The 13,555-nt window shown below is 36.7% G+C and overlaps 1 protein-coding gene across 2 annotated transcripts in view; it reads right to left on the bottom strand.

The window, feature by feature from the left end:
- Window positions 1-13,555, bottom strand: part of LOC149156867 (putative pre-mRNA-splicing factor ATP-dependent RNA helicase DEAH4) — a 418,919-nt gene that overhangs the window by 378,774 nt on the left and 26,590 nt on the right. For both annotated transcript variants that reach the window (XM_089438720.1, XM_089438721.1), the window contains exons 2-3: window positions 10,090-10,182; window positions 9,859-9,963 (exon numbers count right to left, since the gene is read on the bottom strand). In XM_089438720.1, the coding sequence (XP_089294846.1) occupies window positions 9,859-9,963; window positions 10,090-10,182 (198 nt within the window). The remainder of the gene's footprint in view (window positions 1-9,858; window positions 9,964-10,089; window positions 10,183-13,555) is intronic.

Genomic DNA, 13,555 nt, shown 5'->3' with positions numbered 1-13,555 from the left:
CAAAAATTAACCTCTTTAAAACCCACGAATTTCACCATTAAAGAATTTAATTTTACCTAGGACACAAATTAATTAAATTTTTGGCTTTGAATTTTAATTTAATTTTGCCAAAAAAATTAATTAATTGACTGATGAGGGGATTAATAATTTTTCTAACCCTCTAATATTTAGCCATGGTGTTTAATTATGAAGGACCATCCACTAAATATTTTTTACATGAAGATTTTCAATTTAATACATGAAGGGGAAACCCCTGTTTGTTATAGACCCTCAAATATCTACCCAATTCTGCGACTCAAAATATGATCTAGTAGACCAAGTAATTTGTAATAAAATAATCTAGCCAATTAGCTAAGATTATTTTCAAATTACTTTTACAAGGACTCGATAATAAACACTAGGACTCACTTAATATCTTGACAACAAAATCCACCCTAGCTTTAGAGTGAAGTTGGAGGGAAAAACTATGTCGATCATTTATGTCTAGAGACAGATGAACCAGTGAGACAAAAAACCTCCTAAGATAGAAATCGTCACCAAAATATTATGCTTACCTAGGTTGTTATATACATGATGGCCTTACTAAGATCATTGACATTATAACCATACATAATGGGTTTACATCTTTAACAAACTGTCGACTGATAACAAAATCTGAATCATGCAAACACTTGAACATGATAGATCCATTTTGCGAAAAAAATGGGTGTACTGCTATGGGGCCATAAATTTGAAATTCACTGCAGAACCCAGTTTCAAGATTAACCTCGGGCGTCTCAGGTTTTTATTTGCTCCAAACTCAGAACCCTAGTTAGGCCAGATCCTTGGTGAAGATGTCACAACAGGATTCGGGCTTCCTTTCTCGATGTTCCCAAGTTGGATGTTAAGCTAACTTAACAGCTTGAGAGTCAGAGAATCATGTCTTATGCCCAAAACCAAAAAAAAAAAAAACAGAGAATTTGTTGCTTCCAGATAGTGCTCTTGTGCCCAGAACAAAAAGAAAAGAAGAATAGAAAATAAGTCAACTAGGGTGGAATCTTTCACCACCGAAATTGACAAGAGAAAAGGGGTCTTAAAACCCTCAAAGCTAATGCTCAAAAAATAGAATGAATTGATCCACAATGATGATCCAAAATGACTTCAATCCTTCTTTATTTATAGATTTCTTTAGGGGTTTCATCTTTTTTTAAATGATTGAGTAAATCTTAATCAACACCCCAATTCTGGTTTTTTCGCCCATCTGCCCCAAAACTTGCCTAGTGATGGGGATTTTGGGGTTTTTTCCCCTTTTTTGGTGGACTATAGTCTACGGGGACAGATAGGCTGATAAGTCCCATTTGCAATTAATTGTTCGGGAGCATTACACCTAGCTAGGTTAAGCTTCAACTTGAGGGCTTCTTGAAGTTTTTATGTGCCTTTGTTTCACTAATATTCATTGTTGGAAACCTTTTCTTTGCACCTTGACCTTGAAACATTCCCTTTTCCACACTATTACTCAAACCCTAGCTTTTGTGTGTTAATTTTGGCAGTTCAGGGACAAATTCCCTCCTTTGGACAATCTTCCTCATCAAGGAACACCCCTACTAGCCCTCAGGAGAATTTAATTTGACTAAGGAAAAATATATTTTAATATAAAAACCCCCATGTGCACAAAAAAAACATGTCAGCCCAAAAGGAAATTAGACACCCTTGGATGGCTATAAATCTTTCTTCTTTGGATATCATCAAGTGACCCTTATTTGGATATCATCAATCATTCTTCTTTCTTTGGTTTGGTTCGCACAGGTTTGAGGTTGATTCGCGGAAGTTGGTTCACACAGATCTGAAATTGCAAGGTCCGAAGCTCGCACGTGTGATTAGGGTTTTTGGTTTTCAGCTACAGGGATGCTACAAGATATTTTTGGTTGTAACCGTAGGGATGCAAGCCTATGAGTGCGATTGGAGGGTTTCAGCCGCACGCACATCTCTATGTAAGTGCAGTTGGAACTTAGGGTTTGATTTTGACAGTTGACCGCAGATTCTGACAATTGATGACAGTTGACCGCAGGCTTTTGAATCGGGGGTTTAATCATTAGTATTGTTGGGTTCATCTCTTGGATGTTGTTTAGTTGATTTTTCCAAATAAGTTTTGTAGCTGAAGATATGGATCATTGTACTCTCTCTTTGTTGAACATTTTATGGCAATCTAATAAGAAGAAGAATTTGAAAGTGTTCCCCCCTTGTGGCGTTTTACCCTAGTCTCTAACTAATCCTGGTGTCTTTATGTGTGAATGTTTTTCTTCTATTGTTCCTTTATGTTTTGTTGCATTGTTGATGATATTGTTCTTTCTACATAATTGCATATGTTGTTGAATAATGTTATAATGTTGTGGGATGAATTCAATGTGTAAATGATGAAATGCAATTATCTAAAGCAAAGACAAATTAGCATGGTATCAGAGCTGGGCTGACAAAAAAGTCATCGAGATCACCCCTCTTAAGACACCGTTGATGAGAACAAGAGAAGATGGAGGAGACCTAAAAGAACACTAGGGTTTGAAGGAAACCCTAGGCAATCTGGTTATTAGGGTTCAATGGATATCATGAGGTTAGGGTCTATAGGAAACCCTAGAATATGATAAATACTTTGCTTATGCAGTCATGAAACCCTAGCATGATCAATGCGGATTTGTTGCAACAGATTTAGTATAATCCTAGTTGGGCTAGTCTCATTAAAGGCCTTGGTTGTTGATGAAGTCAATGGAAATATGGAAGGCAACATTGTTACATCGAGAATGGACAATACTAACTCATGATCACTTCTTGTTGAAAGATAAGTAACTTTTAGATTTATGTTAATTCTTTGTGTTACTATTCTTGTTTGGGTTTATTGTTTTGATTATTAGTTATACTTCCTGGATGAACATTTGAGTGTCTAATGCTTCCAACCTCTATATGAGATGTGACAAGCAAACACTTCTTGAGGATCATCTAAGGTGCAGGAAAAGCAACATAGTGCAAGAAGAAAAGAGCTGGTTAAGTACCTGATGAGATTTTTTGCAAAGATTTTACAATATGCAAGTGCTTTAGCTGCCCAGAACAAATAAGAGCTACAAGTTGCTAAGGTATTTGAATACTTCGAGGTATGTATAGTGTATTGTTTCAATGTGATGATTTAGCTGCAAGATTGGAAGGCAAGTTAGGCCATAAGGTATGTCAAGAACATCACCTTCATAAATGCCTCATGCATGCATATCAAAAGTAAATCTGATCTCTAGTACATGTGATATATTGGTGCACTTGATATTTTGCAAGTATCTTAGACATGATGAATTTCCTAAATGCATTGATTTTGATATATTGTGACTTGACACTATTAATGCTTGTGATAAGCATGGTAACCTTAACAATGAAAGTGCAACAATAAGATTGATGCTTAGGATCTCCTAGTTGACCTTGATTAGGTTTTGATAACTACGACATAATTGGATGCCCTGACTTGATGATTAAGTAATATGATAAGGAAGTGATGTTGTCATTATGATTTTTGTAGTATAGAGATACACTTATCAGCAGCTGTAATTATATGACACTAATCTTTGATGAATATTTGATGCCATGTTCATATGAGACAATGAAGTTGTTGATGTTTATGATGAATGTGTGTTTTAGAACCTAATATTGTTTGACTCCATGACCTGACAGTGTTGCTAATGCATGACAGTAACATGATAGACAGATTGACGTTTTGAATGATGATCACTGAAGTGGCTTCCCATTCAAAGGGAGAAACTTTTTATGAGATTTTAACACATTATTATTTGAAAAGAAGACACTTGACTGCAGAAGGAAGAATTTTGGTCATGAATAAACATCTAATGTTGTGGGAAAAGGTTTTGGCAAGTTTTGCACTGAGCACGAAAGAATGCCTATGGGTGCAATTTGTTACGTTTTGTAGCATCGAATGTGTTCTAGCCACGAAATTTGGTGGAGAGGCTAGAATATATGTATTCTCCAAAACCCAAAAATCGTTTCTGGAAATTCCACTTAGAGACAACTTAATTAAAATAATTAATCATTTTTTAATATTTCATAAGTCTAAACTTAGGAAATATGATTAATTAAAGGGTATTAATTAAGTCATGGTGAGAATCTTCTAGAAGAAGACATGGATTGAGTTCTAGTTAATCTTAGCCATCGATTATGTTTTAATCTTGGTCGTTGATGTCTCAACGAGAGATTATAAGAAAAAATTCGATGGGGGTTGGAGAACACACTTGAACCACCACCAGTTCAAATTTACTAGCAAATCAAACTCCAGAGTAGCAGCATTAAGTTGCCGGAGAGAGAGCTAGTGACCTCGAAGCAATGAGAGAGGGGCAGGGATAGTAAGGTCGGAGGGAGATTTTCCAGTCTGGTGAGTGCATTATAGAGAGGTAGTGAGTGCCACAAAGAGGCAGCGAAGAGCCACGCAGAAGCAACGCAGTGCTTCAGAGGGGAATCTATATTTTGTTGGGGAGAAGCACTTGGCAATGGTGATTCGCCTTGATGTGACATGACAACATGGACATAGTAACTCTCAGTGATTAATATTGGTATTGGCATCATTGGCATTGGCACATTGGTTGAAACTGTTATGATTTAGTGTGCAGTGATTTTTATTTCAAAAATCTCACAATGAATTGATGAAACTTCTACGACTTATCCTTGATGTATATAATTTATATCATGATTATGTGGATGGCCTGATGAAGTTTGATATTGCTTGATAATAATTTCTAACAGAACAAATAGATAAGGTTGTAAACTGGTATTTGGGTGTGATCTCTTCCTCGCACTTGGTCCAAAGAGTTTGTGATATTGGCAAAAACTTTTATGGTTTTGATATTAGCTTTGGTTTATTAAACAGACTTAATTGCACAGTATTGATTTGTTTGAGGCCGAGTATATTGGTTTGGTCAGTATTATGTTTGTAGAAGGCATTGTATGGTTTCAAGCAAGCTCCAAGCCTGGTATGTCCACATTGACAATGACTTGGTAAACCCTGGAAGATGTGTCGATCAAAGTGGTCCAGGGTATGCCTTTGATTTTTGTTTTGTGTTGACAACCTATTCTTGACAAGTAATGAGCCTTTGATGATCAAAGTAAGAGGGAGTTGGCCTCTGAAGTTCGAGATGAAGAATCTTGGCATGATGAATTACTTTCTGGGATTAGAAATTTGAAAAAGGAAAATATATCATGAAGCTATTGGAAAGTGGAAATGCAAATCCTTGGACACCCCGACGAAATTGAATTTCAACAAGTTATGCAGAGATATTATTGAATTAGCAACAATTAGTTGAATAAGCATTGATGTTCATTGAAACACTGACCTAAGTCAATTCATGATTAAGTCGCTTCATACACATTGGGTTACCGACAAGCACTTTTTGAGATATTTGCATGGGACAATCATTCTTGGTGTAAGATATACTACAAGAGATGTACGATTGCATGGATGCACTAATGTTGATTAGGTTGGAAAGCATTATTGAGAAAAAGAGTACATTTGGGTGTTGCTTTAGCTTGAGATCTGCCATGACATTTTGATGAGCATGAAATAGAACTTTGTAGTTTTAAGCACGGCTGAGGTTGAGTACATTGTTGCTAGCATGACTAGCTATGGGGAAGTTTCGCTAAGGAAGCTCTTTGGAGAGTTGTTGAAGCAAGTTCTAGAGATGATAGTGATACATTGCGACAATAAACAGTGGAATCCGATTAGCAGAAAATCTCGTATGTTATTGGGACTGAGATATCTCCTTGTGTTGATACAGTGTTGTTGTATGAGACAAGCTTAGGCTTATGATTGTTGCCTCCACAAGAGGGAGGATGAATAGGGTATTCTTGTATAGCATGTATTTATTATAAACATATCAATGTGCTCATATCTGATATTTGCTTAAACAACTCACTGAAGAGTTCAATCATACTACCTCATACATTACCAAGAGCAAGAATCCTTTGATTTCCTATTCATATAGGATATTACATCAAAGGAACTCAAAGGTTCATATAGGATATTACATCAAAGGAACTCAAAGGAACAGGAAATCAAAGGATTCCTGCTCTTGGTAATGTATGAGGTAGTATGATTGAACTCTTCAGTGAGTTGTTTAAGCAAATATCAGATATGAGCAAATTGATATGTTTCTGATCTACAGAGAGCAGTGTTGATCGAGGACACTGACCCAGCGCTTCCCCCCTGTTATAATGTTATAATGTTGTGGGATGAATTCAATGTGTAAATGATGAAATGCAATTATCTAAAGCAAAGAACAATATATCCCTGAGAAAAATTAGCATGGTGTGCCCTAGATTGGCCTCTTTAAGAGATGTGAATTGTCTCTTCATCATTATTTGATGCCTTGAACTTAAGTTGAGTCATCACTTGGAAGCATATTGCATCACCTTTAAAATCTAAGCCTAGAATATCCATTGTAGATGACCTATATTCTAGGACTCCTCCTTGAAATCTAACTAGTGTCAATCATAATAATATAATATAATTATTAATGTATTTATTATTATTATTTTATTTTTGGTCAAGCATGTTCTTCATGCTCAAAAAAAAGAGTCAATGGAATTTGTACTTGAGTCTTGTCATATTTGACATTTGAAAGAAAAAGAAAAAGGATTTTTATTTTACTCAAAAAGAGTCAAACAAAGGTCCAGGCCGGCCCTCCTTGTCAAGACGGCCGATATGGCAATTTTTCACCCTCCTGGAAAGCTATATAAGGAGTCAATTCAACCTCTTGGGAGACAATCAATTTCAATACAAAACAAGTCGATCTTTGCACCTAAAATAGAAGAAAGCAAGTTGAATTCAAAAAAGAAGAAAGAAAATCTGAGGAAGAAAAGAACAACTATATCTGCCATATCTCTGTGACACGTGGGAGTTTTTGCGAAATTCGGCCTCTATAGGAGGGCCGAAAAGTTTTGAGATTCCGACTAAATTGCATAAGGTTTGACCATCATTGAATTTTGTTGACCTCGAAGAAGACTTGGAGGAGGGCTAATCTGGTATCTTTAATAGTCTTGGTCTAGGTTTTGGATATCTCATTTTGGCTTGATTCTATAAGAACAAGATTATTGGGTCTTCCCCTTGTGGAGTTTTTCCCTAGCTTGGAGCCTAAATTTTTGTGTTTCTTACTTATTTGTGATCTTGGAAGACTGAATATTGTATAATTGCTTGATGAGGAAGAAATAATAAGAAGAAGATTAACATTCACAAGTAATTATCAAGAAGGAGAATCAAGCATCATCTTCATTGCAAATGATTTTCCAACATGGAATCAGAGCTAAGGTGAAGAAAGAAAGATCACAGTTTGTTGATATTTGGAGACACTCTTACAAGGCAGAAAGAAGAAGATCATCACTGCAGCAGCCATTTTTTAAGACATCTTTGAAAGAATAGTTTGGTAGCATCTCTCTTTCAAGTTAGCATTCTTCCAAATCTATATGTCTAACCCAATGGCATTTATGTGTAAGGAAAGCAATAACCTTGAAGAGCATCTAACTTTAAAGCCTGGAAAAAAAGGACTAATTTAATCCTTAAAGAAAATGATGTCATGAAATTCATTGAAGGTGTCAATGGGTTGTTAGGAGGCAGTGTATTGTGCCCTAGTTCAGTGGATTGCAGTAGGGCAAACTCAGTAATAAGAGGGTTGCTTGAAGAAGCTAGATGTGAAGCTACAACAGATCTCCACGGAAGAACAAGTAGTTGATGTAAGGGAAATAGGAGTACTTCCGACACAAGCTTAGGCTTGTAGATATACCCTCGAAGTTTGAGAAGGAGTGAGTATGGATTTCTCCTCTCAAGTTGAGAGGGAGTAAGGTTGGACACACGGTTCTCCTTGTGTCATATATTCTAGTAGATTAGGATTAACACCCTAAGTCAAGTACATGGACATGGATTAGGAGAATGGTGGATTGGATAAGCATCATGGACAGAGATTTCCTCCAAGAAAATGGTCTGGTGGAGGACATACTGCGGTAATCCAAGGTGGAGTATGTGCCTTGGACAGGCGGTGTGGTGTCTTATGGAATGCCTCCCAACATTGTGCTTTGATCTTGTGGAGAGATAGAGTGTACCTGTCAAGGCCTTGGTATTGTGACAATGTTGGTTATGATGATACTATCATCATTGAAGCTTATCAATCCAGATCCTTTCTTATATGAATATTTCAACTTGGAATAGTCATGTTGAGTCATTACGAATATCTCCCTAGTTAAGAGGGAGTGTTGAAAATATAACTAGTGTCGTCTTCATAATGTAATATAATTATTAATGTATTTAATAATTATTTTATTTAATGTTAAATAATTATTTTATTTTATTAAATATTATTTTATTTTTGGTCAAGCATGTTCTTCATGCTCAAAAAAAAGTCAAAAAGAGTTAAAGGAATTTGTATTTGAGTCTTGCCATATTTGACATTTGAATGAAAAAGAAAAAGGAATTTTATTTTACTCAAAAAGAATCAAACAAACGTCTAGGTCAGTCCTTGTCGAGTTGGTCTGTGTGGCAGTTTTTCACCCTCCTGGACAGCTATATAAAGGAGACAATTTCACCTCTTGAGAGACAATCAAGTTCAATACAAAACAAGTCTATCTCTGCACCTAAAACAGAAGAAAGCAAGTAGAATTCAGAAGAGAAGAAGGAAAAGAACAACTGTTTCTGCCATATCTCTGCCGCACGTGTGAATTTCTGTGAAGTTTCTTAGTTAGCCACAAAGCTGAAATTTGGCCGCTGCAGCAGGGCCGAAAAGTTTTAAGATTCTGACCAGATTGCAGAAGGTTTGACCATATTTGACTTCCGTTGACCTTGAAGAAGACTTGGAGGAGGGCTGATGTGGTATCTTTAACAGTCTTGGTCTAGGTTTTGGATATCTCATTTTGACTTGATTCTATAAGAAGAGGATTATTGGGTATTCCCTTTGTGGGGTTTTGCCCTGGCTTGGAGCCTAAATTTTTGTCTCTTTTACTTATTTGTGATCTTGCAAGACTGAATATTGTATACTTGCTTGATGAAGCAGAAGCAATAAATAATAAGAAGATTAACATTCACAAGTAACTATCAAAAAGGGGAATCAAGCATCATCTACATTACAATTGATTTTCAAACACTCCTCCCATTGGTGAAAATCCATAAAGAGCAGGGGGTAGTAGCTGTGGTGGCAGTGGGCTGCTACCTTACTGTTATCACATGGTGTAGTGACAGCCTTGTAGTGTACCCCTCTACAAGGCCTGCTAGATTTTGCAGCAACACTACCAACACAAGAACAAACCTTAAAGCAAAACACTTCTAGTCAAGCCAGTTTCTGCGACATTAACATGCTCTAATGAATCAAGTTTCCCTTTATAAGGCATATGTATAGCTTCTCTCCTCATAGAATACAAAGTTTGAATTGGACATAATAAAAGTAGTATTCAACAATCTCATTTGCAACACAGAGAACCATGGGTCGTTTTTCCGGAAAAAGCCTAGAAGCCAGCAAAAACCAAGTTCAAATATAGGACAATCAGATGCAAATCATTTAGACAGAATGCACAAGGGTTGAGCGAAATCCCTGATATGTGAATATCTGCCCGGGCTAAAACTTGTAAGCAAACTAGTCTGTGGCTGTATTTTTTAGATTCAACTATTCCACCTTTAAAAGGAATAAAGAGCTTTAAGATTCACTCTCCATGATAAGGAATATACGCAATGGATATGAAAAATTCGAAATTCAACAGTCAAGTCTATTTGCAGCATAGAAAACCATAATCTAAATTATTTTGAGTTAAATAGAAGCTAAGAAAAGCCAAATTCATGTCAGGCAAGGGATGATAGTAATTTACGTATTCAGACTCCTTTCATGAGCTTCGTCCAATATAATAACTGCATATTGTCTTAGCTCTGGATCTGACAGACATTCACGAAGGAGACAGCCATCAGTCAGGTACCTGTAGAAATCCAGAATGACAAGTTTGAGATGAATTGAAATCCTTGAAAACACTAAAACTTTTTGCCGGTTTCATAAGCAAAAACCATTTTTACAAATGTAGTGACTAAAGGAATGAGCACCATACTTTATGTGGGTCCTCCCTGATGTGCGGTCCTCAAAACGGATAGAATAACCAACTTCTTCTCCAATCTTAACACCCAGCTCACTGGCTACTCGCCTGAAATACGAAAGAATAGTTAAAAAAAAGTGCAACATTGACAAGTAACACTACCGTCCTGCTTATAATTCTGTGTCAACCTCGAATTTTACCACTAGAATTGATCCCTCATAACCCCAGATCTATTCTGCACCAAAAGGGATAAAAAAAAACAAGGTGCAAACCTCTAACCGCTTATAAAGGTCTGGGGTTAAGATAGATCCATACTGGTTTATTCCTTTTACATTATGGCTAGCATTTTCTTAACATTGAATATCATACACTGGCATTTTTTCATTTTAGTTTGACATGATGCATCTCTTCCACCCTGAGCTGTAAGAACATCTTGCTTTTCTTGGTGCAAATAACTTTCCCTGCCAAGACCACCCCCTGATGATTTCCATTCCATGTTAAAGGATAAAAACTAAAAGAGAATTTATGTAAAATATAAATGAATATTCCAGGACTGGGAGCCTTGTTGTGGCTTGAATTACTTAAAACCTATGTTGCATGAGTTTCTAGAACGTGGGAACGTTGGAAACTTGGGTACGGGTGTCAGGAACGGCCAGAGGTTTCCCCAAAATTCACAGGAAATGGCTAATCGGGGCGGTAATATTATATAATAAAAAAAATAAAAATAGAAAAATAATTTTTTTTTTAATTATATAATTTATATAATATTCTTTGGGTGTCTCTCTCCCTTTTATATATAAAAAATATTTAAATGTTAAGTTCATTATGACACATGACAAGTCTTTGAAACAATCTGGCTTAAAAATACAAATGAACAATTTTACATATGTTTTTCTAGTTATTCTTAAGAGAAAAAGTAAAGAAACTCTAATGTTTAAGCATTGACTGCCACATAGAATATGCACACACAATCTTCTGCCATATATATACATAAACAACAAAAGAAATACTCATTAGCATGACATCCTAGATATCGCCCTTACATCAAGGTGCCACACACTTCCTTAACCCATCAAGAGATTGCTCTTGTTTCTCAATTAAGGATACTGGTGTTAAGGATGTCTTTGGCCTTTCTTCCTGCGAAGTTTTCAACTTATGCTCATGTTTTGTGGGCAGTTTAACATATTTCTCTAGGCTTTGTACTCCGCAACCCCAGGGAACATGGGAACTCCAAAAAAAACAGCCTTCAAAGCTCCCGGAACTTTCCCAAGTTCCAACTTTCATTCTTGTTCGGCACCTCAGATCCAGCAAATGGACTCAATATTTCCCTCTGACTTGGTTATTTCATGTTCTTGATTCAAACACTTGATGGTACAGTGAGGTAGCAAATTGTACCAGTGATTCTCGGGTGTGTGTGAGATGTTTCAGACCTCATGAGGGGGTGGCCCTTCGGGTAGCCCCCCACATTGCTCGGATGCATTCCTATTATGCTACAACCTTAGATGTAGTTCTGCAGAGTTGATGAGTTCAGTTCCTACTGATCATAGTGTTCATAGCATGCATTTCTCCTTCAGATGATCCATTCAGTTTTGTAGAGCCCTTCCCGGTTCAGTAGGGCTTCTCTGGTTGTTCTACCCTCCCTCCCACCCATTTTTTGAGGGAAGGGACATTATATCTCATGTACTTAGATATTATTGTATTCAGTCCTGGCTCATGTTTTCTCTAGGTGCATTATGTATATGGCACACATTGTATTATTTTTTGGCTCTATTATGCCAGCATGTCATGTACTATTCAGCATGCACTTCATTGCTCAGTTTTATGTTTCTAGGCACACCATTATTTTTGTACTAAGTTATCTCGGCAGGTATGGGTATGCCTCCCCCACCCCATTGATGTTTGGTACCACAACATAAAAGGATACTTGCATTAGTCTCACACCCTCTATCCCTATCCTCTTTCACTTCAGCTTTATTGGTCTCCCTCTCTCTCTCTGACTCCACTGTGTTGTCTAGTGATTATGTCTTTACAATGTACTTCGGTCATACATTTTGCTCCTAACACTCATACATTGGGGTTTTTCTCCTAACGTATTTCAAGTGGCCCAGGTGTGGGTTCACCTATTCTCCCTGCCTGAAGCCTTATAGAAGCCTGACATTCTTGAAGGTCTTTGGAATTCCATTAGGGAATTTGTGAAGATCACACAAATCAAGAAGAGAAGACATGCAGCCTATGCTCGTATCTATGTTCACATGAATATTTCCTAGCCTCTGTCAGAGTCAATTGACCTAGAATACCATGATACAGTATGGACACATCCTTTTGACTATGATCATGTTTCATTCAAGTGTCATCATTGCCATGAATATGGCCATCTCTTTCGAGATTTCCTGCTCACAATAACAAAAGAGCAGTAGAATTTGGAGACTAAGGATGAGGAGGCTTTCTAACTGGTAGGCCCGAGAAGAGGCATAAATTCTTGGGATTAGTATCCCCAATAGGGTAGTTGAACAACTCAACCTACCAAAGAAGCACTGACATCAAATGAGGCTCCAACGAAAACACAAAAAACCGTGGGTGAAAACCTTTTCACAATTTTTAGGGAGTTGGACAAACTTAGTGATGTAGAAAGTTGGGAAAAATAAATGGCATACAACTCAATGATGTGGATTAGTAGAATAACAAAGGAATAGAAAGGCCAACTCCCAAGATAAAATCACTAGAAGACATGGAGGAATACTGCAAGCTCAAGGAGGTTCTAATTCACACTAGCAAATATCTTGGAGGTAGAAGTGAAGAACAACAGGTTAGGCACTCATGAAAAAATGATGCTAGAGTTCTTTCGAGTACATGGATCAAGGCAGACATCAAGGAAATTCCCTCCAACCAACTGGTGCGCTTCCAAAACTTATTTGGATTATGGTGTGTCATATTCGCTAAGATAAATGGGGACTCAAGGCCACCTATCCCTGGTACGGAGAGTGGACAACAAAGTCTTTCCCAATCTGATCTACTAGTTATTGAAAAAGGGAAGAAGGGAAGAAAACATTCAAAGGAAGCTTTGAGGGAAGTAGGGGAATTTTTTCTAAACTTTGGCCATATGAGCCAGCTTACGAAATACTACTGCTATCACCAAAAAATTGATCATCTACCCTAATTCACTAGATGGATCAAAGTACACCATGTAAAGCCAATTTTACCATAGTAAAATTGCTTTCACTGTGAGAAATTGCTTAATAAACCACCCTTGTTAAGTAATTTATAATTAAACCCATGAAGAATAATTAAATAAATCACTATTTATTTGATTTTCTTCTAGGAATAATTAATTAAACCATTGTTCAATTATTATTCCTTGTCATATTTGACCCAATCATGAAAATTAAACAAATAAATCATTAATTATCTTATTTTTCTCTAAGAATAATTAACTAATCACTAATTAATTATTATTCTTTGTCAAATTTGACTAAATCCCTTA

The sequence above is a fragment of the Pinus tabuliformis genome, chromosome 9 (assembly GCF_031772625.1).
Source record: "Pinus tabuliformis cultivar Carrire ecotype Pingquan chromosome 9, CPIR1, whole genome shotgun sequence".
In the NCBI taxonomy this organism is placed as follows: domain Eukaryota; kingdom Viridiplantae; phylum Streptophyta; class Pinopsida; order Pinales; family Pinaceae; genus Pinus; species Pinus tabuliformis.
Note: the sequence above shows the minus strand (reverse complement) of the source record. Positions and strands in the feature narration are given on the sequence as shown.